The sequence below is a fragment of the Podarcis liolepis genome (genome assembly GCF_965112155.1).
Source record: "Podarcis liolepis genome assembly, chromosome: 11".
Classification (NCBI taxonomy): domain Eukaryota; kingdom Metazoa; phylum Chordata; class Lepidosauria; order Squamata; family Lacertidae; genus Podarcis; species Podarcis liolepis.
In genome coordinates, this window is record NC_139565.1 from 64,458,346 (window position 1) to 64,482,586 (window position 24,241).

A 24,241-nucleotide genomic window follows, 5' to 3' on the forward strand; every position below is an offset into this window, starting at 1 on the left:
AGGTGTCTCCAAGCAGTCGTGGTCCCTTCCAGAGGGATCGTGCAAGACCTCTGAGTGCAGGAGGGGAGGCAAGAACCACCTTGGGACGGGCCAGGGTGATTTTCTGGGCCCCTTGACATGGGAACAGAGGGCATGTTTGCAGACAAGACGTCGCTGCCTCTCATTCATCCTCACTTCGGCTTTCTGGCTTTCAGCTCCTCAGTGGAATGGCGGTGGAACGGAGGCCCCGTCCTCCCAGAAGACTCGGCGGTGCAGGCCGGACAGCTTCTCCTGTCCCACCCCCAGCTCTCCTCCGAAGGGGTCTACAGCTGCCACGACACCAGCGGGGTCCTCCTCAGCTCCACTGTGCTCCGTCTCGGACGTAAGTTTGGGGTCGGCTGCACCAGAGGCGGAGCGCGGTGGGTGCAGTGGGTGCTGTGCACCCCGGGTGCCATCCTTGAAGGGGGGGGGTTGACAAAATCCTGGCTGGGCCCGATCATGGCCACACCAGATCGTGCACCCCGGCCTGGCCACCGTGGCGGAGCGCACCCCCCCCCCAGCCAGGTGCAATTGCCCAGCCCCCTGGGGAGAGAACGGGAAAGAGGCAGGTGAGCAAAAACGGAGGGGGGGGATGGGTGCCGCACACCCCGTCCCATCCCTCCCTATGGGCAGTTCCCCAAGTGCCAGAGAGGCTTCCTCCGCCGCTGGGATGCACAGATTCGTGGCAAGGTAGGGAAATTCTTGGGAATGAGGGCAGAGCGGTTAAGAACATAGGAAGTCCCATCGAACCCAGAATTGTCTCCACCGGCCAGAGTTTCAGGCAGAGTGTTTCTCCCAGCTTGAGAGATGCTGAGGATTGAACCTGTCGTAATATTCTGGAAGAAACTTGAAAATGGTCTTGAAGAAGTTGCTAGGCAATGGAGAATTTCCCCAGCAACAGGTGCCTTTATTAGGGCATGTGACAAACTATGTTGCTTTATTTGTTTTTATTTATTTACTAATGATCAGCGTGGGACACGGGTGGCGCTGTGGGTTAAACCACAGAGCCTAGGACTTGCTGATCAGAAGGTCGGCAGTTCGAATCCCCACAACGGGGTGAGCTCCCGTTGCTCGGTCCCTGCTCCTGCCAACCTAGCAGTTCGAAAGCACGTCAAAGTGCAAGTAGATAAATAGGTACCACTCCGGCGGGAAGGTAAATGGCGTTTCCGTGCGCTGCTCTGGTTCGCCAGAAGTGACTTAGTCATGCTGGCCACATGACCCGGAAACTGTACGCCAGCGCCCTCGGCCAATAAAGCGAGATGAGCACTGCAACCCCAGAGTCTGTCACGACTGGACCTAATGGTCAGGGGTCCCTTTACCTAATGACCAACGTAAAGTTTTGTAAATACAGTGGACGCTTGGGTTGCGAACGTGCTCCGTGCGGGATGCACATTTGCAACCCGCAACAGCACATCTGTGCATGTGCAGGTTGTGCTTCTGCACATGCGCAAAGCGCAATTTAGCGCTTCTGCGCATGCGCGAACCCCGAAACCTGGAAGTAACCCGTTGCAGTACTTCCGGGTTTCGGCGGGTCCGTAACCTGAAAAAACGCAGTCTGAAGCGTCTGTAACCCGAGATATGACTGTAATAAAGACTCTGAGAAACAGAACCAAATGGAGTTTATTCCTGTAATGGGAATTTTACTAAGAGATAGCTAGAATGCTGATGCTGTAAAGAAGTAAAAGATGCAGGAAAACCTTTCTGTAAAAGGAACTCTGCTTCGGAAAGAAATGGCAACCCAAAACTAGATGCTCATGCACCAACAGAACCTTGAACATTCTGCATACAATGAGCTGTGGCCCTTCCCCGATTGCTGGCCTGGCCTTGAGCTTTTGCCAGGAGCAAAGGGCTGGCCTGGGATGCTAGCGCTGGGCAGCTGGGCCTCGCCTGAACTTAGGCAGGAGATGGGAGCCATTGGAGGAAGGCCAGACATGCTCCCTGCCCTGGTTGCGCCCTTCCTCCAAGCCGCACCTTGCTTCTCCCACAGGCCTGCCGGGGAAGCCCTCCATCTTGTGCACGGCATCAAACTATGAGGACCTTTCCTGCTTCTGGGCTTCCACCGTCGAGACCTTCCTGCCCACCAGGTACATCACTTCCTACAGGTAAGGCCGTGCACCTCTGGGTCTGCGGAAGGGGTTGGGGGCTTGCGTACCTGCGCCACAACTAAGTGCACACCTCCAGCTGGTGTGCAGCATGGCAGATTAGTTTGTGTGTTCATAAAATCACGGAATTGTACGGTTGGAAGGGATCCCTGAGGGTCATCTAGCCCAACCCCCTTAGCCCAATCACAGATAAGACTCCCTGACAGATGCCCCCCCTCCACTTAAAACCTTCCTACGAAGGAGAGGCCACCACCTTCCAAGGGAGTCTGATAACGACGCTTATCGTCAGGAACGTCTTCCACCGTTAGTCGGAATCTCATTTTGTGTCATTTGAGTCCATTGGTTCGCGTTCTACCCTCTAGAGCAACAGAAAACATGCTGGCCTTCTTGGAAGATGGCTCTCAGAGTCCCCAAGGAGATGGCTTCAGGCACCAGGCCCGCCAGCAGACAAAGTTGTCTGCAAACATAACATGAAGGCCCTGCTGTGTAGGAATCCCTTGCAGAGCCAGGAGACAGTCAGGTTGTGCATGTCAGGAGGAGTTCAGCCTATACTCAAGTAGGACCCTGTCAGAGACACATCCCCAACTGGCATGTTCCCTCCCTTCTGGTCGATCGTTCGGGAGCTTCAAAAGCTTTCTTCTGCCCGAACATCATAGCGACCGATGCCAACAGACACCGGCACACTTAGGGATCCACAGAGTTTGCGCAGCATGCGTGTGACAGACCTCAGCAACTCAGCATTTTGGCTAATCTACTTTATTTGCATATAAACACACACGGAGCACTGCAACATGGCTCCCTCTCTCTCTAGCATCAGACAGCAAAGAGCAAAGGACAAAGGACAATAGTAACACAAACATCCTGCCTCCGTCACTTCCCATCCTGTGGGAAGTCAAGACATACACCGTCATGTGAAAGACAACAATCCCATGACTGCAGTCATGGAGCAGGAATTCTAACAGTGCATCCACAGCAGTGACCAGAGGAGGAATGACCGCTGGGAGGATTGCCGAGAGAAGAAACGCCCTGGTGCATCTGCAGCAGCACAACCAGACGCCTTCCTCTGCCTCAGCTGCAACAAAACATGTCTCTCCCTTATTGGTCTCTACAGCCACTGCAGGTGCTATAACTCCCCAGCAGCTGGTCTTCACCCCCAAAAACACACTCCTTCCTCGTCTCCTGAGACAGTGGGATGCCAACAGTATCCTCATGTCCTCTCTCGGTCCTCTCTTCTTCAGCCCAAACATCCCCAACTTCCAGAAGTATTCCTCCTAAGTCTTTGTTTCCAGACCCTTCATTTTCATGGTCTGCCTCCTCTGTGATGGTAACGCTGATCAAAGGAATGTCCAGGCCGGGGCAGCTCTCTTCCCACACTTGGACCCATTTCTCAGTTATTGCAGGCAGAGTAGAGGGATCGGGTGGGAGATAAAGGTTAGGGTGGGGCGGCAGAATTCTGGCTGGCTTTCCTCCCTCTCCTTGCATTCTGACTTTACATTCTCCTGCCCTTGCAAATGCTGTGTTCTTTTCCAAACCTTGCTGGCCGGCTGGCTGGAAGGCCCTTCCCCAAAAAACACACCACGCGGCTTTCCATTGCTTTGTCCAAATCGATACTCACCAAGAAGAAGAAAGATTTGTGTCTTTCCAGACGAAGGGGAAAGTGCTGCCTGGACGGAAAGGGAGGCGGGGGCCCCTGATGTCTCCACCCGACATTCCAGAAGGGTGGAGTAACCGAGAGGACGCTTCCAGGCCCACCAAGTCCACCGCAGGGAGGGAGGGGGGGAAGGGGGTGAAGCCCCTCTGGCACCTTTCCGACACAGTTAGCCAAGCCGTCAAGAACCCAAAGTCACGCTCCCTCCCTATTAAAAAAGTGAGGGGTAGCTTCCAGTCATGATGTATGGAAGTGGTCCATAAAGAAGGCTGATAGCTGAAGAATGGATGCTTTTGAATTCTGGTGCTGGAGGAGACTCTGGAGTGTCCCATGGACTGCAAGAAGATCAAACCGATCCATTCTGAAGGAAATCAGCCCTGAGTGCTCACTGGAAGGACAGATCCTGAAGCTGAGGCTCCAAGACTTTGGCCACCTCATGAGAAGAGAAGACTCCCTGGAAAAGACCCTGATGTTGGGGAAGATGGAGGGCACAAGGAGAAGGGGAAGACAGAGGACGAGATGGCTGGACAGTGTTCTCGAAGCTACCAGCATGAGTTTGACCAAACTGCGGGAGGCAGTGGAAGACAGGAGGGCCTGGCATGCTCTGGTCCAGGGGGTCATGAAGAGTCGGACACGACTAAACGACTAAACAACAACAACAACAGCTCCATGGTCCCAGCAGGAAGATCTCTTGTGGCGTTCTTCAAGAAGGGAGTGCCTGGCTGGGGTTCACTCCTTCCCCCCCCCCCAAAAAAAATTTTTATTCATTTTTTAACACAACTAAACAAACAAACAGAAAAACAAACAATACAAGCGAGTTCTTGTCTTATCCTTATTTTTTCTAAACATTGTTAGGTGAACTTCCCCAAGTCCCCCCATCTGATTTTCATTTTACCTCATCTTTAGCAGTTAACATATACAGTTTTAACCATTTTTTTTATCACACTTACTTTTACCATAAAAATCTTCACATTTTATCACTTACAAATAATACTATTTTAAAAAACACTATCTTCTACTTATAACCCTACAGCCTATATCCACTTCCAAAGCTATTCTAAGATTTAAATATTAACATAATTTTTAAATATTCTTTATTAATTTTTTTAAAAAATAATTTTTATTAACAGGCCAATCACATCAAATCACATCACATAAATTCCGAATTACAAAGCCGAATTTTAAATTTTGTTGAGGGAACCCATATTTCAAGATCCGAAGGGGGATTCTGATCATCTTCTTGCTACTGCGTTAATGTCCAAATCAGTCCAAACAAAGTTCATAATTCTATCCAGACTTATCTTGCTGTTTCCACATCACATCTTGTTCGTATATTTTCTCTTTTTTCTTTATGATCTCTTCTGATAGTCTCCTTAAGCCGTTAAACACCAATAATAATCCTGTGTGAGTTTTTCCGTTCTTCCAGTCCTCAAATCGTGATGGTTTCCATATATCATCACCTTCATAGATAACAGATAACTCTTTCCATCATTAATTACAGAACTCTCGTTCTTAAGTCCCACTGAGGAGTTTCATCCACAATATAAAAACAGCTCTATTTCTCTATTTCTCCTCTCAGACTTAAGTCCTCCGACAGAACTTCCCAATATGGCGACGGTATTTTTAACTGCATCATTCCAAAGCCCTTATACATTCCACGCTCTTCTTAAAACATGCTCTGGTTCAAAAGTTTATCTCCACACAGCCTTAAATCCACAGCTTAAGTCCTTAAAACGACATTTCTGACTTGTGGGTGGGGGGATTCTTGTTTAATCACATAAAGTAAAGAAAGGAAAGTGTTTCCCCCCTCGCCCATCAGTCCCTTTGCCATACTGAGTCTTGGCGTATCTTCTCATGATCTATACTTGTTCCTCCGACTCATCTTGTTTTATCAGAGATCTCTTCTGTTAGCAGTCTTTACTCCCCCTTCTTCCTTGAAATATGTGCATTAGCTTCATCCAAATTATTTCTTTTGAAGTTCTTGCAGCTAGTGGCGCGGATCAGAGACAGCGTCCAGGAGTGCCAAAATCCCACAGGAGGGCATTGTGCCTAGTGCCCCCATCCCCACAAATTCGGGGGTGGTATAGGGCACAGCAGGCAAGGGCAGTCCCCCACCATAATCCAGGGGAAGTAAGGAGGCTATTTACCCCCATCACAGCCTCCAATTTACCTCGTGTGGGTCGGAGAGATGTTATTGTCAGCCATCTTCTGATGCGCCCCTAGTGGTCCCCCATTTTTCAAATATTCTTTAGACTTCTTCCACCGTCTCTTCTCTCTGGTCTCGGAGTCTCCCAGTCAGTTCGGCAAGTTCCATATAGTCCATCATCTTCGTCTTCCATTCTGGGGTTGACTCCTGGCCCAGACAGCCTGTAGGAAGAAGGAAGCAAGCTAACCCCCCCTTCCCTTCAAGGCACAGGAGAAGCCCCCCACTCACTCGCTGCTCCTGAGAGTCAGAAGTGGGAGGTGGTAGTTGGAAAGTAGTTTGGGATTGAGGATCTATCTATCATCTATCTATCTTAGGGTTACCAGACGTCCCTGTTTCCTGGGGACAGTCCCCAGATTTGTGAATAAGTCCCTGGAGAAATTCCATCCCAGGAATGTCCCCGGATTTCATCTAATGTCCCCGGGAAACGATACGATACCATAATCTTTATTGTCATTGTCCCATACAGAACAATGAAATTGAAAAAAAATCTACATCAGACCAACAAGCCTGCTATCCCAGCCTAGTTAGCCCCCTAAAAACTCTGATACCCCATAATTAAATACAATATACTTCCATTGAGACTACCTTACACTGCTTTTAAAACCAAAATCGCAAAAACCAACAGCCCGGAGCAGTTGGCTCTGGCTGGCTTCAGAAACTGCTGGGAAGTCCCCATGTGATGGTGGTGCAGGGACTCAAAGACGCAGCTTCCAGGCTGCCTCCACCTTCCCTGACCCAGCAACTAAGCTGGGAAGGGAGGCTTCACGCTGCCTACTGGAGCAACCCTGATCCCAACTCCTACTTGCGTGCAAGCAGGAGCGGGGCAGGGATCTCTCAGCTGTGAAGGGAGGCTTCACGCTGCCTAACGGAGCTTGCGTGGAAGCAGGAGGGGCAGGGATCTCTCAGTTAGGCAACGGGAAGCCTCCCTTCCCAGCCGAGGGATCCCCACCCCCTCCCACTTGCACACAAGTAGGAATGGGATTGGGGCTGCTCCGATGGGAAGGGAGGCATTGCGCTGCCTGAGAGATCCCTGCCCCCTCCTGCTTGCACGCAAGTAGGAGTTGGGATGGGGCTGCTCCAAAAGGCAGTGTGAAGCCTCTCTTCCCAGCCAAGGGATCCCTGCCCCCTCCTGCTTGTATGCAAGTAGGAATGGGATTGGGGCTGCTCTGATGGGAAGGGAGGCATCACGCTGCCCAAGCCTCGCTGCCGCCGCCACTCTTGGCCCCCTTTCTCCGCCTTCCATGCCTGACCCACGGCACACCACTTCCCCACCACCACCACAGAAGAACCAACTACTCAGGGGCTGCCCAGGTTCATGGAGAAAGGAGATAGAAGCCTCGGAGGAAGGGGAAACGTGGCGGTTGAGGTCAAGGTGGCGGCCGCCCCTCTGCCACCGCCATCACTGCAGGATCATCGTCCAAAACGCGTCGTATTTAATGAATGAATGAATGAATGAATGAATTAAAGTGTCCCCGGATTCATTGAAAAAAAAATCTGGTAACCTCTATCTATCTATCTATCTATCATCTATGATCTATCTATCATTATCTCTCTATCACCTATCTATCTATCTATCTATCTATCTATCTATCTATCTATCTATCTATCATCTATCTATCTATCTATCTATCTATCTATCTATCATCTATCTTTCTATCTATCTTTCTATCTATTTATCATCTATCTATCATCGATCTATCTGTCTGTCTGTCTATCTATCTATCTATCTATCTATCTATCTATCTATCATCGATCTATCCGTCTGTCTATCTATCTATCTATCTATCTATCTATCATCTATCTATCTATCTATCTATCTATCTATCTATCTATCTATCTATAGCTATTTATCTATCTATCTAGGGGGGTGGGATTTCATTTCCCCCGCAGTAACAGGGCAACATCTTTTACTTGATCCTATGCTAGCCCAGCTGTCAGTGTAAAACGTTAACAATCCACATGTCACGATAAACCGCAGGTCTTCTTTCTTATGACAGCAGTGAGACAAATCCCGTATTTTTCTGCATATAAGGTGAGGATTTCTTATTAGAAAATGACGTGGAAAATTTGGGGTCGTCTTATACATGGAGAGTGCATAGGGTGGACTGGCGACTGGTTGCTGCCGCAAGCAGGTGATTGTCATCAGCGAAAGGGCGGGTGATTGGTGATTGTGGCAATTGTTGATAGGCTGGCGCTGTGGCAATTGGGGTGCGATTGACGGCTGCTGGCGGTGATCGGGCAGTCAATTGGTGGCTTCGGCGGCACTCGTTATTGTCAACGAAGGTCAGGCGGGTGAGTGATTTTAGGCAACCCCCCACCCCCCAAAAAGCTCAAAAACCATGGGCAATCCTCCCCCCAAAAAGCTCAACAACTCTGGGCGATCTCAATTTGTAGTCCCCCAAAATAGGGGGCATCGTATACACAGGGGCGTGTTATACGCGGAAAAATACGATCATTGCTTCCAGTTGGGGGGCCGGCAGCCCCACACACACCTTCAAAACCTGGACCCAACAAGTGTGGAATATAGCACTTAAGAGGCGCTTAAATTCCCCATCAGAGGATGGTAAGAGGAAGAACAAAGAAAGATTGGCTTGATCCATATGTTCTCAATTTACTTCATTTATTACCAACAATACTGTAATTTAGCAGCCATTATGGAGAAATTATCTTAATGATTTAGATTGAAGTGTGCCCTGTGGGTGTGAGCTTAATCTGTAATGTAAAAAAAAATCTGAGCTTGCTTTGATGCTCACAAGACTGTTGTAAGATGACACTTTATGGTTTAGTAATTGTTTTTAAAATTTTCGTTATGAGGAAGTCCGTTCCAATGTCGAACGGCTCTTGCCATCAGAAAGTTATTCCCGAAGTTGAGATGGAATTTCCTTTCTTGTGAATCCATTACATGAAAGGCAATTCCAACTCAGCATTGGGACCACCACTAAAAAGACCCTGTCATTGGTCAACGCCAGCTGGGCTCCACCAGCAGGACTTCCCCATTTTATTTTATTTTATTTTTATAAATTTTATTTCAGTTTTCAAAAAATTACAAATACGCACCTTACCATCACATACTTCCAATACAAATACATATTAGTCTTCCCTCCCCAACCCTTTTGTGGTTTCTTATCTTATTTAAATATTTAACACTACATTTTTCCACTTTATTCCATTTTAAAGTTATTCTACAATTAATCTTGATAATACTTTTAATTGCTTGATTTGAGTTGACCTTACTAATGCCCTTACTTGCATGCCATGATTTTTCAAATATTCCACAAATGTTCCCCACTCTTTAATAAAAATAAAAATAATTCCTCTTGGTTTCTTACCACACCCATTTATTTTGCCATTTTGGCATAATCCATCAATTTAATCTCTTGATTGGAACAGCATCTCCTTCCACCTTGGGGCAAATACCATTCTGGCTGTGGAATACAAATTTTGGTTCCCCCAAAATGAGGTCTTGCAGGCACCCCAGGCCAGCTGATTGCCAGGGAAATTGCTTTTTAAATGTGCAGGGCAAGGAAATGATTCGCCTGACAGTCATTGCGATGCTAGGGGATTGACAGGTGCTCACCTGCCAAACTTGGCTGGTGGGGGAGGTGAACATCTGGCTTCCCAGCCAAATCGGATCCCCGCTCCAACTAGAGGGGATTTTGCCTCCCCTGTGCCGTGCATCCACCTCTGCCATAGAGCACACCTGGAGTTTAGAAGGAATGTGGGCAACCTTTTGTGGTGTTGGGCAAGCCGGGCATTGACATGCTAGCCCAGTGGTACCCAAAGTGGGCTATAGCAGCCCCTCAAGGGCAGCGGGACTACCTAGAAGGGGGCTAAGAGGCAGAGTACACTGAACTTTGGAACTCGCTTTCTCAAGGAGTCCCTGGGTGGCTTTAAAAGAGGATTAGACAGATGTCCCAGTTTTAATCTCTTTTAGCATTTTAACTTCTTGTTATGTTTTAAACCAGGGTTCTTCGTTTTCTTGTTTTGTCTTTTTGTGATATGTTTTGACGTTGTTGTTTCTGGAATCGAGTGGTGTATAAATTTTATGAACGAACAAAATGAATGAAGGAATAATAGGTATCCGCTCTTGACTCTGAAAGGAGGCTGCCTCCTTCTGGCCAAGCCTTGGCATTACACTGAAGCAGCCGGCCAGGGTGCAGTGCCCTTCCTTTGCAGGATGGAATGGGCCCTGGTGTGGGTGCTGGCCGGCCGCAGGGCACGTGCCCTCCCATATGCTCAGCAGGAGCACAGCCAAGGTGGCCTAGGAGGTGACATCAGGAGCTGTGAGCCGAAAACCCCCAGGATCAAACCTCCCACCAACACAAGCTCACCAACCAAGTGCTGTTTTTCATCTCTCTCTCTCTCTCTCTCTCTCTCTCTCTCTCTCTCTCTCTCCCTATCCCTATCCCTATCCCTATCCCTATCCCTATCCCTATCCCTAATCCCTCCCTCATTGCCACTGTTCTCCAATATGGAGATGAGAATAATAGCTCCTTTCGGGAACTCCCTGCCTATTGAGATGGGGAAGCTATTTAACCCCTTCTAAACTCTCCAAAATGTACAAAACTGCCCCCAATATATGTTGGAGATATGGAGAATCAGGTGGAACAATGCTCCACATGTGGTGGGTTTGTAAAAAGTTCAAATCCTTTTTATTGGGTATTACAGTTCAAAAGCACCGTATTATTGGGTATTACGGTTCAAAAGCACGTCAAAGTGCAAGTAGATAAATAGGTACCACTCCAGCAGGAAGGTTTCCGTTTCTGTGCGCTGCTCTGGTTCGCCAGAAGCGGCTTAGTCATGCTGGCCACATGACCCAGAAGCTGTACGCCGGCTCCCTCGGCCAATAAAGTGCCGCAACCCCAGAGTCGGCCACGACTGGACCTAATGGTCAGGGGTCCCTTTACCTTTACCTTTTTATGGTGCTGGATTTCCTCAATGCTTTCTCCCTTTTTCTCCTGTTTTTCCCCAGGAGTGGGTACCTGAATGTTGCATCCAAGAAGCAAAGGTGAGTTCTTGTGGTCCAGCCCTTTGTCTCAAGACTGTCATGTTTGCGTCCCAGGGATGCTCCAAGCGATAGCTCCTTTGGCTTCTCTTGCAGAAACTCCGTTACAGGGAAGACTTTCCTGTCCATGTGCTTAGGAATCCTCCTATGGAACCCAAATCTGCCTCCCTCTGGCTTGGGCCCATTCCTCTTAGCTTCAGCTGAGCATTCCACCTCTTCTTTCTGGCCTCCTTTTAAATAAGAATATAAATAGTGCTGCCTGGATCAGGCCAGTGGCTCATCTCTCACAACGGCCAACCAGCTGCCCCAATGGGAAAAAGCCCACAAGCAGGAACTCAAGCACAATAATTTTGTTATACAGTGGTACCTCTGGTTGCGAACGGGATCCGTTCCAGAGGCCCGTTCGCAACATGAAAAGTGTGCAGCCTGAAGCACTGTATCTGCGCAGGTGCATGGCGCCATTTGGCACTTGTGCACATGCACAAAGCGTGATTTAGTGCTTGTGCGCATGCGTGAGCAACGAAACACAGAAGTAACCCTTCCCGCTACTTCCGGATCGCCGCACCACGCAGCCTGAAAAAACATAACATGAAGCAAACGTAATATGAGGTATGACTGTACTATTTTAACTTTGGTTTGTTTAAAAGTTTTTCTTGTTTTTGTAAACTGTTTTGAGAGTTTTGGTGGGTTGTTGTTTTTTTACAACCAAGCAGTGTATAAATTTTATGAAATAAAAATAATAGATAAAAATGAGAGCAGCTCTCCCCTCCTGCGATTCAAAGCATCTGGTATTCAGAAGCACCACTGCCTCCAGCTGTGGAAGCAGAGCCTAGTGCAGCAAATATTTACAAACTCAACTCTTTTATCGTTTTAAAAGCATCACAGCACAACCCTATACATCTCCCATTGAATTTGGAAGGACTTAGAAAGTTTGCCTTTTGAAGAAAGGACTCAAGATGGTTTGTTTCTCTCAAAACCGCCTTTTCCAGGAGACGACTGGGAGGTTTCAGAGGGATGTTGTTGTTGTTGAGTCGTTTAGTTGTGTCTGACTCTTCGTGACCCCCTGGACCAGAGCACGCCAGGCCCTCCTGTCTTCCACTGCCTCCCGCAGTTTGGTCAAACTCATGCTGGTAGCATTGAGAACACTGTCCAACCATCTCGTCCTCTGTCATCCCCTTCTCCTTGTGCCCTTCATCTTTCCCTACATCAGGGTCTTTTCCAGGGAGTCTTCTCTTCTCAGGAGGTGGCCAAAGTCTTGGAGCCTCAGCTTCAGGATCTGTCCTTCCAGTGAGCACTCGGGGCTGATTTCCTTCAGAATGAATAGGTTGGATCTTCTTGCTGTCCATGGGACTCTCAAGAGTCTCCTCCAGCACCAGAATTCAAAAGCATCCATTCTTCGGCAATCAGCCTTCTTTGTGGTCCAGCTCTCACTTCCATACATCACGACTGGGAAAACCAGGGCTTGAACTATACAGACCTTTGTCGGCAAGGATGGTAGGCATTCTTTCTTCAGGCTGGCAGGACTAATGGATGATGGCCCCTGCTTCCTATCCTTTCTTGGATGCTTCCCATTCCCATTTCCCTTCGTCTTTTTCCCCACTGGGGCCTCCAGCAAAGGAAGACTTCCCATCTTGCAGCTGGGCTTGACTGCTCCTTCCTCTGTGCCCTCGGAGATTGCACGCCTCAGCCCAGCTGCTCCCACGATTCGCACGCGATCACCTCGCCTCGTAGCATCGCACGCCCAGAAGGATCCGTCTTGGTTTCCTTTCCCCGCTTGTGAGGCTCCTTGCAACCTGCTTGCGACCTTCTGGGAATGCAAAAGCGTCTTGGCTCTGAGCCAGGAAGCAGGAAAGCCCTGGCGTGCAAGTTTACTCCAAGGCACACAAATCACGCTGGCAGGCAAGATTCCTGAACAATGGTGATGTCATTTGGGGAAAAGGGCTGGGGAGAGTAGGGCTGACTTTCCCCTGCTCTCCTGAAAACCCTTGCAGGCCTCATTGACGCTTCCAGTCTAGAGCTAAACTGGTTCTCCAGGCTTAGGTCCCAATGCAGAAGTATGCAAGGCTCTTCAGCACATTGGGCACACAGAGGGTCGTGGTGCGCAATGATGGCTTTCAGTTTTTATCAGGTTTTTTATTTATTTATTATTATTATTATTATTATTATTATTATTATTATTATATTATACCACTCTATACCTGTGTGTCTCAGGGTGGTTCATATAAAAAGATCACAGTATATAAAATAAAAGCAATAACCCAATAATACACACACACCCCCCCCCAAGAGCCACAGTTTAAAAGGGTATGGTCAGGTCAACCAAAGGCCTGGTTAAAAAGGAACGTTTTTGCCTGGTGCCTAAAGGTGTGTAATAAAGGCATCCAAGGTTGTGGGACTCACTCTTTCTCTCTCTCTCTCTCTCTGTATATATATATAATTAGTTTTTTAGCATATCATTTTCAACTGCTATTTAACATACTTTTCTATCTTGTGATCACAAGGTCTGAGTTGTTTCTTAGGAGACTATTGAGGGCTGTGTTCCCCCTCCATTCCTTATGAGGAACGGCTAAGGGAGCTGGGCATGTTTAGCCTGGAGAAGAGGAGGTTAAGGGGTGATATGATAGCCATGTTCAAATATATAAAAGGATGTCACATAGAGGAGGGAGAAAGGTTGTTTTCTGTTGCTCCAGAGAAGCGGACACAGAGCAATGGATCCAAACTACAAGAAAGAAGATTCCACCTAAACATTAGGAAGAACTTCCTGACAGTAAGAGCTGTTTGACAGTGGAATTTGCTGCCAAGGAGTGTGGTGGAGTCTCCTGCTTTGGAGGTCTTTAAGCAGAGGCTTGACAACCATATGTCAGGAGTGCTCTGATGGTGTTTCCTGCTTGGCAGGGGGTTGGACTCGATGGCCCTTGTGGTCTCTTCCAACTCTATCATTCTATGATTCTATGATTCCATTGTAAATGCCTCTGAATGCCAACTGCTGGAAACTGCAGGAGGAGAAATGCTCCTGTGCTCCGGTCCTGCTTTTGAACATCTTATCCCCCCCCCCCCCACACACACACTTAGTACTCTTCCCATACAAAATCTCTCACCTTCTGAAATGGTGGAACTCCTAACATGTGATTATTCTGACTGTGTAGATCCACACAGTCCACCAAGCTGGTACCCTCCAGATGTTTCAGGGATGCTGACTGGGGAGATGGAAACTGTAGCCCAAAACATCCAGGGAGCACTCGATTGGTAAAGGCAGGTGCAGATTGTCTCTTGGGGTGCAACCAGTTCTTGCATCATCACAATCGTGGCCATTAAGAGATTTGGGGAACTTGAAAACACAGGGATTTCTTTGTGCCCTGTTGAGTGGCCCTAGAAAAGCAGCTGTTTCATATATATATAGGGTTTTTTTAACATATTTTTTCCAACAATCATATAACATAACATCTTATCTTATACAATGTTTTAGACTTCCGTCAACACCTCTGGTGATTTCCCATTCTTTATCACTTATTCTGCATTTCTTAATTTCTCTATTACTCTTAATTATCATTAACTAACAATTCTCCTCATAGTCTTTCTTGAAATATTTCAAATAGTCCTCCTTACAAAACTTCCTGCAGTCCTAGGAGCTTAATCTGTTCATTACAACTGCTTTTCAAATAGTTCGTGTATATTTACTCCAGTCTTCTAAGAATCTCTGGTCCTGCAGGTTTCGAATCCTTCCTGTTAATTTATCCAGTTCTGCATAGCCCATCAATTTCATCCGCCATTCTTTTGTCGATAATTCTTCTTGCTTCCATTTTTGTGCCAATAATATTCTTGCTGCCGAAAAGCAGCTTCCATTTTTGTGCCAATAATATTCTTGCTGCCGAAAAGCAGCTGTTTCCTGCAGATTTCCCCCTGCGCTGGGCTGCGGAATAGAGGGTTGCACAGTGGTGCTCACTGGTCAGATCACGGTCTTTGCCAAAGCCTTCCTATCCCCGCTTCTGTCTCTGGCCAGGTCTGCGCCCGTTGTGGAGGGGCCCTGCATCCAGGATCCTGCCCACCCGTTCTCCTGCACCATCCACCAGGCCATCTTCTGGTCCGGCTACTGGATCAACGTGACGGAGGTGAATCCACTGGGCTCCAACTTTCACCTCCTGAACGTCATCATGCAAGGCATCAGTAAGTCCTGTCCTTTGGAGGGGGGGAGGCACAGCAATGTCCTGGTTTTGCCGGAGCCATTTTCTTTGGTCCAGATCGAGTAGGCAGGGTGGAGTATTTCAAAGGCAGCTCTCTTCTTTCATTCCAGGAGTGATGCTTCTTCCAAACTATGTGCCCACCATCAGTCCAAAGCTGAGATCAGATAGGGCGGCGTTTCCAGGGCTGGCCAGCCAATCTCAAGGAAAGGGCTTCCTATTGGTGTTTTGCAACTTTGACCTGTTGCAGGACCTTAGCCAGACCTTAGCAGAGCATGTGCAGAGTTCCAGAAAGCAATCAGTTACAGGAAGGATGGACGAAGCAGGAAAAAGACGCTGCTACTAGTAACTTGGTTACTTAGAGGTGTTTATTATTTACAGCAGACTCTACAAGTTACAGTGGTACCTTGGGTTAAGAACTTAATTCATTCCGGAGGTCCGTTCTTAACCTGAAGCACCACTTTAGTTAATGGGGCCTCCTGCTGCCACTGCACCGTCGGAACATGATTTCTGTTCTCATCCTTAAGCAAAGTTCTTAACCCGAGGTACTATTTCTGAGTTAGCAGAGTCTGTAACCTGAAGTGTCTGTAACCTGAAGCGTCTGTAACCCGAGGTACCGCTGTACTATATACAAGAACAGATACATATACGGACGTTTACTAGCTGTCTCTCAACAAACTCCAAACGACTCTCAGAACCCAGAACACCACCCTATCCAGTCAGTAAGGTCATAAGTCATCATGCCTGTGTGAGACTTCAACCAGTGGTAGAGCTGTATCCAAGGTCCAATAACTCCTCTCGGCTCAGTCATCCTTGGCTTTCGGCCAACTTCTAATTGCTTTTTGTGAAGCTGCACAGAATGGCACGTAGTCCAAATCCCAACACTGCCCACCTCCAGCGCTTGCAACACCCCTCTGTTTTGTCCCCCAGTCAAGCCAGACCCACCAGAGCATCTTCGGGTAGAGCCAGTGCCTTCAGCGCCCAACCAGCTGCAGGTGAGCTGGGAATACCCTTCCAGCTGGACCAAGGAGTTTCACTTCCTGCTCAAGTTCCGCGTGCGATACCGACCCGTCACCTCCACTTCCTGGGCTATGGTGAGTTGAGGACAGCAGGAGCGGATGGAGCCCAGGGCTTATGCTCAGAAAGAGGAGTGTTGCTTGCCCGCTTCTGAAACTGTGGCTCAGCTGCCTGGCATTGGCCTGTTGTCAAATTATTATTTCATTGCTCTTGTTGTCTGCTGAATTTGCCAGTCCCATTACCTAGCAAAGGATCCAGGAGGACCCCCAAGCTACTCGCCCAGTCCTTCAGAGGGAGGGTAACCCCATCAAGAGCAGGCGATCTCCCATCTATCTGGTCTCGGGAGCCACCCACTAACAGTGGGTCAGTCTTATCTAGGTTGAGCATCAGACTGTTGGCTCTCATCCAGTCCGTCACTGAGGCAAGACAATGGTCCAGCACTTCCAATGCCTCACCTGCAGATGTTAAAGGAGAAGCCAAGCTGGGTGTCATCAGCAGCAATCTGTGTTGTATTTGTTAGCGTTGAATGCCAACATTGGTATCTTGGTCACAACAGCAATGACCTTATGAATGTCCTTGTTGCCAGAACTCCATTGTCCCATCACCTTCTCCTCCAAAAATATCTGGATTTAAATGCAAACTTCTGTTAACTAACAATAAAGTCTCCTTGATTCTTAGTATCTCTGTGAATCTCCACTGGCAGCTCTTTCCCCAAATTCCATGCAACCTCTGTTTAGCCAGCTGTGCTCAGGGTTTTGTGGAGAGGTTGTGAGCTTGTGAGTTTAGCACAACTAGATGGGCCAATGGTTTGCTTCTGTATTTATGAGGTTCTTATCAGGGCTTCCCTTCCAAGAAGACCGGTCCTGGCGGACAGGATCTGCCCCAAGGTCATTTATCCACCGTCGCCAATCTTGAAGTATGTGTCCGCAGGGGCTCACGGCTCACAGATCTATGGCCTGCTGTTGGTTGGTGGCATGAGCTGAGAGCACCCCTCCCAAAAACAGAAACAAAAAAACTGCCTAACAGGGTGCCACATTCTGGGAAGCAGAGAGTAGGGGTCTCATCCTGCAGGTGCCCATTGTGTGTGTCCCGGATCTGCAGGTGGAGACGGCCAACGTGTCCGAGGTGATAACAGACGTCTTCCTGGGCTTGCTGCATGTGGTCCAGGTGAGCGCAAAGGACTTCCTGGATGCTGGGAGCTGGAGCGAGTGGACCCCTGAAGCGTGGGCCATGCCGGCCACTGGTAAGCAGCCCTCACAGCTGGGGGGGGGCATGTGCCTTGTTTGAAGGAAGCACTTTGCAAGGGGGTTCCAAGCACATACCATAACCTCACGTTTGTAGACGTTGCAAAGCTTGCAGCATTGAGCAGAAGAGACGTTAGCGGGGAGACCTGGAATTTCTGCATGGCGGAGCTTCCCAAGGGCTCAGGCGGCTTCCTGGATGGGGCCGCAGTGCAAATAAAGTGGATTAAAACACAAGGACTCATCTACACTTAAATTTTGCTCTGTGCTTTCTTGACTCAGGTCTGCACTTTCCTGGTCTGTGTCTGAGCATTTGTTTTTGTTTGTTTGTTTGTTTGTTTGTTTGTTTGCCTGCCTCAGTGCTTTCCCCAGGAAAACCCATTCTTTAACACAGAATCGAAACAAACAGCAATTTGGGATTTCTGCATATATATTTTCCATGGTAAAGAGTGGGTTTTCGTGGGGAAAGCAACAAGGCAAAAAAAAATGCTTTATTAATGCTTGGGCAGGGAGCTTTGAAATGCAGACCCCTACCTAGAAAAGTGACACAAAAGGAAGTCTGGGTGTGTCCTGAATTGCTACATTTCCACTTTAAAAGGAAGAAGAATTGGACTTTTTTTACTGTTTGCCAACTTGGCCAAGAAGCTTTTACCGGGTGACCTTGGGCCAATCACTGCCTTTCAGTCTAACCTACCTCACAGAGTTGTTGTGTGGATTAAATGAGGAGGGTGGGAGCCATAATTCTGTCATCTCCTCCCCAGGACAAACTTTGGTATCCAGTGAAACAGCCACTGCAGAAAGCCCAGCGGAGGAGCCTTCTCTGGCCCCCAACAATGGGCCCATTGGTAGGTCTCTCATTCTCAGGCCCAGAACGGGGGGGGGGGGGGGGGCATTATCTGACCTTTAAATGCAAAGGGGCTGAGCACAGGGATGGGGCTGGTATTTCCTTGTTTCCAAAGGCTGCTCTCTGCAACCCAACTGTGTTCGTGAAACAGAAGACCCCCCCTGGGAAGGTCAGTGGCCAAAGGGGCCTCATCCCCAGAGAGTGCTCTGTGCCAGGAGGAGAGGACAGCAGCTAGAGGGGGGGGAAGGGAGAGGGGAATATGAGAGAGTGAGTGAGGGGGGGGAAACTTCCAACATTCCTCTTTTTTGGATGTCCGCAAATTCTAGTATTATTCATTCATTCATTCATTCATTCATTCATTCAATTTATATTTGTACAAAGCCCTCAGGGCAGCGTACAACGTTTATACAGCACAATAATAAAAACATAATAATGCACAGCATAATCATAAAATCATAACAACAGTCTCCGCCCCCATTTAACAGGCCATCGGTTATTGAAGGGCCGAAGGGCAAAGAGCAATGTCTGGTGCCTAAAGACCAGGTGAGCCTCTCTGTTAGGAGAGAGGGAGGAAAACTTGGCCCTCTCCACTTTCCCCAGGCCAGGCATTGTTTATGAACTTCCATTGCATTGTCTTTGGGCATGAGCTGTGTCCTGTAAGGGTCCCCGTGGCCTCTCTGCACCCATCCTGCTCACCCAAGACCCTGGGCTTTGCAGCAGATCCGTGATCCCGGCCCATTCACCCTTCTGTCCTGTGTTTACTGTCCAGACACTTAATTCTGAGACCATTGAACCCACCTGCTATGGACAGTGGTGGTTCTGGCTTCGTTCCAGTCCAGCCATTCAAGACAGGGCTGCTTCTCAGACCTCAGCCTCTCCGTGGGGTCCTGGTAGATAACATTGCAGGATCAGGCATGTGTAGGTCTTGCCCTGGACCTGGGCAGTGATGGAGGGCACGTCCTTTACAGAGGCTGCCCGCAAAGCCTCCCCTTGTGCTGGGCCCGGGGGTAACCCATTAAACGCAGTCCAGGTCCGATCCAGAATCCAAAGGTTCCACTGGGAGTCAGTCCGATAGCACCAAGGCAGGACACGAGGCAGGAAACCAGGCAAGGACAGGTACAGGATCTCAGGCAGGTTCCAGCAAGCAGCAATGTTGCTCCCACAACCTGGGGTGGGATCCGACAGCCATTTATCTTTGTCGGGGTAATGGCCGGTCCTGATCCCCTGGCGACTCACCTCCCTGTTTTGCCCGAAGGCGAGCATTCCTCCTGTGAGTACTCAGGTCTCTCCTTCTCTCAAACCTCAGTCTCTGCAGCTCAGGAGACGTCGGTGGGTGAATAGACCCAGGGGCCGCCTCAGCCTCCCCTGACCCAACCGGTAGTGGAGCAGCTGTAAGCGATGGCCCAGCTGGAGGCATCAAGGGAATCTCCATATCTCGAGCCAGGGCAGGATCAGGCCCCTGACTCGGCCCAGCTGGTGTTTGTTGCAGGGGAACCTGTGCAGACTGGGACTCTTCAGGATCAGGCCCCAGACTTGGTTCATATGATGCCTGAGGCAAAGGATCCGGTGCAGACTGAGACTCCTCTGGTTCTGAGTCCGAGCCCGAGTCCCAGGCCATCACACCCCTTTCCCTTCTGCCCCTAACAGGCCACAGCGACCCCACAGAGAAGGTGGCGGTTCTGGTGTCGCTGGGCATCTTTGCCTTCTTCGTCCTGGCAGTGATTCTGGTCTTCGCCTTTCTGATGTGGTAAGTGTGATTTCACCCTTCTCTCCGGAGGGGATGAGGCCCTTCCTTTCCAAAACTTCTGCTGGAGCACCTGGCTTGGGAAGGAGCAGTTCCATATTTGGGGGGCCTCCGAGCCCTCAAACCCTGGCTTCTGCCCTTGGCGCGGCTGTATCAGCGGGTGTGGCTCAACCTACGGCGATGGGAGGCGGGGCCTGCTCTGTGGTGGCCCCCCAGTTGTGAGCAGGGATGGGGGAGAGATATGAGTCTGCTCACGCTGGCAAGCCAGCCTACCGGATTTGCACTTTCAGAAACAGTGCCCAAATCAAAACGCAGGGCCACATCTCTGAATTTTGCAGTGGGGTTCTCCAGTCAAGTAATGTGTACTCTGGGATAAAGTGTGGATAAAAATGCATTTATTAGGGGAAATCACTTTGTAAAAATATGTGCGTTAGGGGAAGTTACCTGTGGGTAATGGCCGGTGGGAAGTCTTGACAGGGGAAAGGTCTGACTGCCACTTCCAGCCCCACATCATGCAGGGGGTTAGGATGGATAACCCTTTGGACCCCTTTCAACGCTACAATTCTGTGATTGTGTCCCTGCCCCGTCCTCTGCCCAGCCTGGCCTGTTGTGTTTCACTGGCTGGAATCCACCCCGATTCTGGAGACCGTCCACCCAAAACAAGACGCAAATTGGTTGTGTCTCCAAGGCTGGAGCTGGTGGGAGAGTCAGAATAAAGGCTTCCAGTTCCGGGGAAGGGAAGTCCAGATGGGCAGAGAGGGGGCTGGACTGGGTTGGCCTTGCTTGGAAGAGCCTCAGAAAGGCCCTGCCAGAGCAGAAGGCAGAACACAGCGAACTGCCACAACCTGGGCAGTTCATTCATTTAGATCAGCGGCTCCCAAACATTTTTGGGCCACTGTCCTCTCGGTTCCATGAGCTCATCTCTAGGCCCCTAACACCACCCAATACCCTATAAAAAGCGTTACAGTTTGCACAACCCACTAAGGAAGGCAGTAACACAATCAAATCCAAAACAGTAGCAATGTTATGCACCTTTATTGAAAATCAAATTTAAACTGTTTAGTTTAATGCAGCAAAACGGATGCACTTGATTTGGCCATGCCAACTTTTAAAAGTCTCTAGCCATTCACACCTCCAGCCTCCCCCGCCCCCGCTGCCCCCTTGCCTATTTGCACCCCACCCCGGTAATCCCCCCCCCCCAGCTAGTGTGGCCAGAGTACCACGCACTCTGGGAACCACCGATTCAGATTTATAAAAATATATTTGCAGACAGCCCCCTCCTGTCAAATATCAAGGTGGCATACAAACAAATCTAGGGCATTTTAAAAGGGGGGGGGGATATTGTTGTTTTCTATTATTATGTCATGCATTTTGTTTATATGCTGTAAGCCACCCTACAGTCTTCGGATGGAGAGCGGTATATAAATTTAATAAATCATCATGTTAAAAAGTGCAAGAACGGAAAAACCAAAATCCTATGAAAACAATACAAAACAATTGTAGAATTGTAGAGTTGGAAGGGGTCCTGGGGGTCATCTAGTCCAACCCCCTGCAATGCAGGAATCTCAGCGAAAGCACCCATGACAGACGGCCACCCAACCTCTGCTTAGAAACCTCCAAGGAAGGAGAGTCTATCACCTTGCAAGGGAGACCTGTTCCACTCCCGAACAGCTCTCATGGTCAGAAAGTTCCTACTGGTGTTGAGTCAAGATTTCTTGCGATTTGAATCCATTGGCCCTGGTCCTCGCCTCCAGAGCAGGAGAAGACATGGTCTCCCCACCTTCCATGGGGCAGCCCTTCTGATAGTTGCAGATGGTTAGCCCACGTCCTCTCAGTTTCCTTTCTTCCAGGCTAAACATGCATCCCATGGCTAAGCGCCCCCCGCCTCAATTCTCTCCCCTCCCCATCTTTCCCAGGGTCCGAATGAAGAAGCACAGCAAAGAGGCCACGAAAAACCACGACCTCCTTGCCGCTGCCATCCACATGAAGGCCTTGCCCAGTGAGTACAGCACCTTGTGGGGAGGGCGAGGAAGGGGAGGGGAACAAGATGCCCCCCCAAGAGGGGGTGGGGCAGGAGCATCTCCACCTCAGAGTGCACAGACCTCCTCTGGCTGGAAGCCTCCCTCTGGCATTGTCCTGGCGCCCGCAGGATCAGGCCACCCTCTTGCTGGCTGCTGACTATTCAAGGCCGTCTGAATTTGGGTGGGTTTCCTTATTTATTCCCGCTTCCCTTGTCAGGGGCTGGGCCTTGATTCTGGGGGGGGGGGGTCAACCCTACCTGGACTTCTGTTTACCTGAAAACAGAAGATCCGCCACCCCTTTTAAACTCTAAAAGCATGGTCCATTCTCTCTGAGACGATCACTCTGTGCATGCTCAGGAGTAGTCTTGTCTCCTTTCCCCTTTATATCTCTGACATAAAAAGGTAAAGAGACCTCTGACCATTAGGTCCAGTCGTGGATGACTCTGGGGTTGCAGCGCTCATATTGCTTAACTGGCTGAGGGAGCTGGCGTACAGCTTCCGGGTCATGTGGCCAGCAGGACTAAGCCGCTTCTGGCGAACAAGGACCGACATTCTGATCGGACTTAATTTGGGATGCACAGCTGGGCAAATCTCCCTGCTGATGCATCCCCTCCATATTTGTCCAGACGCCCCTGGCACCTGCCTGAAGGCTGTGAGTTCCAGGGTGGGGACTGCAGAGAGGGGGTTCTGCTGCAGACAAACCGGTCTGGAAACGCATCCTCCCCCCACTTTGGCCTGCAGAATCCCAAAGGGGCTTCTTGCCGGGAGAGTCCTGCCGGCCGAGGCCTCGTCTGGCTGGTTTCAGAGGTGGGTAAAGAGACACGGGTAGCGCTGTGGGTTAAACCACAGAGCCTAGGACTTGCCCATCAAAAGGTCAGCGGTTCGAATCCCCACGACGGGGTGAGCTCCTGTTGCTCGGTCCCAGCTCCTGCCAACCTAGCAGTTCAAAAGCACACCAGTGCAGGTAGATAAATAGGTACCGCTCTGGCGGGAAGGTAAACGGCATTTCCGTGTGCTGCTCTGGCTCGCCAGAAGCGGCTTAGTCCTGCTGGCCACATGACCCAGAAGCTGTACACCGGCTTCCTCGGCCTGTAGAGTGAGATGAGCGCCGCAACCCCAGAGTTGGCCACGACTGGACCTAATGGTCAGGGGTCCCTTTACCTAAAATGTTCCACACAGAGCTGCCTGGCCATTCCTGGGAGCCCAGCCATGTAGACGTTGCCAGCTTGCAGCATTGAGCAGAAGAGACATTAGCAGGGAGATTTGGGATTTGTGCAGATCCTGCGAGACGGAGCTTCCCAAGGGCTCAGGCGGCTTCCTGGATGGGGCTGCAGCAAAGAACCGCCTGCAGGCTAGCAGATTTCATAGAATTGCAGAGTTGGAAGGGACCCCTGGAGATCATCTAGTCCAACCCCCTGCAATGCAGGAATCTCAACTAAAGCATCAACTGCTGCAGGGAGCACAGGCGAGGCATGCAGGACGGAGGACTCTAGTCCTCGGTGTGGCTGCTGGTCTGCCTGATGTCAAGAGGCTCTCCTCTGGTTTTTCCTTCTCCCTGCACGTCGGTTGTTTGGTTTTCTCTATTGCCCTCTTAGTTCTCATTCATTTATCCCATAAATCTATACACAGCTTGAATTTCTTTTTTAAAAAAAATAAAATATCAAAGTGGTTTACAAAGAGAGTAAAACAGTAACCCGACAGAGGGCCTTCTCAGTAGTGGCACCCACCCTGTGGAATGCCCTCCCATCAGATGTCAAAGAGATAAACAACTACCTGACATTTAGAAAACATCTGAAGGCAGCCCTGTTCAGGGAAGTTATTAATGTGTGGTATTTTAATGTATTTCTAATCTTTGTTGGAAACCGCCCAGAGTGGCTAGAGAAACCCAGCCAGATGGGTGGGGTACAAATAATAAATTATTATTATTATTATTATTATTATTATTATTATTATTATTATTATTATTATTATTAAATTATCTGTAAAAGCAACTCTTTAAAATGTGCAAAAGATGCAATCGGAAATAGACTCAAAACCCATTAAAACTCATATCAACTTTCTAAACTTCTGGGCGGGATTGTTGAACCGGAGATCTTTTTAGCAAGCGCTGGAGAACAGTAATGTTGTCACTGAGAAAAATCTGCAATAGTTTAAAACACACAGAAAGCTAAAATTCTCAAACAAACAAAAACTCACACCAGTTTCTTGGGAAACTCA

General features: G+C 49.1%; 1 protein-coding gene across 7 annotated transcripts in view; it reads left to right on the top strand.

The window, feature by feature from the left end:
• IL11RA (interleukin 11 receptor subunit alpha) overlaps nt 1–24,241 on the top strand; it is a 150,677-nt gene that overhangs the window by 120,062 nt on the left and 6,374 nt on the right. For all 7 annotated transcript variants that reach the window (XR_014517257.1, XR_014517258.1, XM_083466157.1 and 4 more), the window contains 9 exons: nt 195–361; nt 2,006–2,120; nt 10,947–10,982; nt 14,980–15,143; nt 16,088–16,251; nt 17,276–17,417; nt 18,177–18,260; nt 19,907–20,006; nt 21,920–22,002. Coding sequence is in view for 5 of the 7 variants with exons in the window: in XM_083466157.1 (XP_083322283.1) it covers nt 195–361; nt 2,006–2,120; nt 10,947–10,982; nt 14,980–15,143; nt 16,088–16,251; nt 17,276–17,417; nt 18,177–18,260; nt 19,907–20,006; nt 21,920–22,002 (1,055 nt within the window). In the remaining 2 variants the exon portion in view is untranslated. The remainder of the gene's footprint in view (nt 1–194; nt 362–2,005; nt 2,121–10,946; nt 10,983–14,979; nt 15,144–16,087; nt 16,252–17,275; nt 17,418–18,176; nt 18,261–19,906; nt 20,007–21,919; nt 22,003–24,241) is intronic.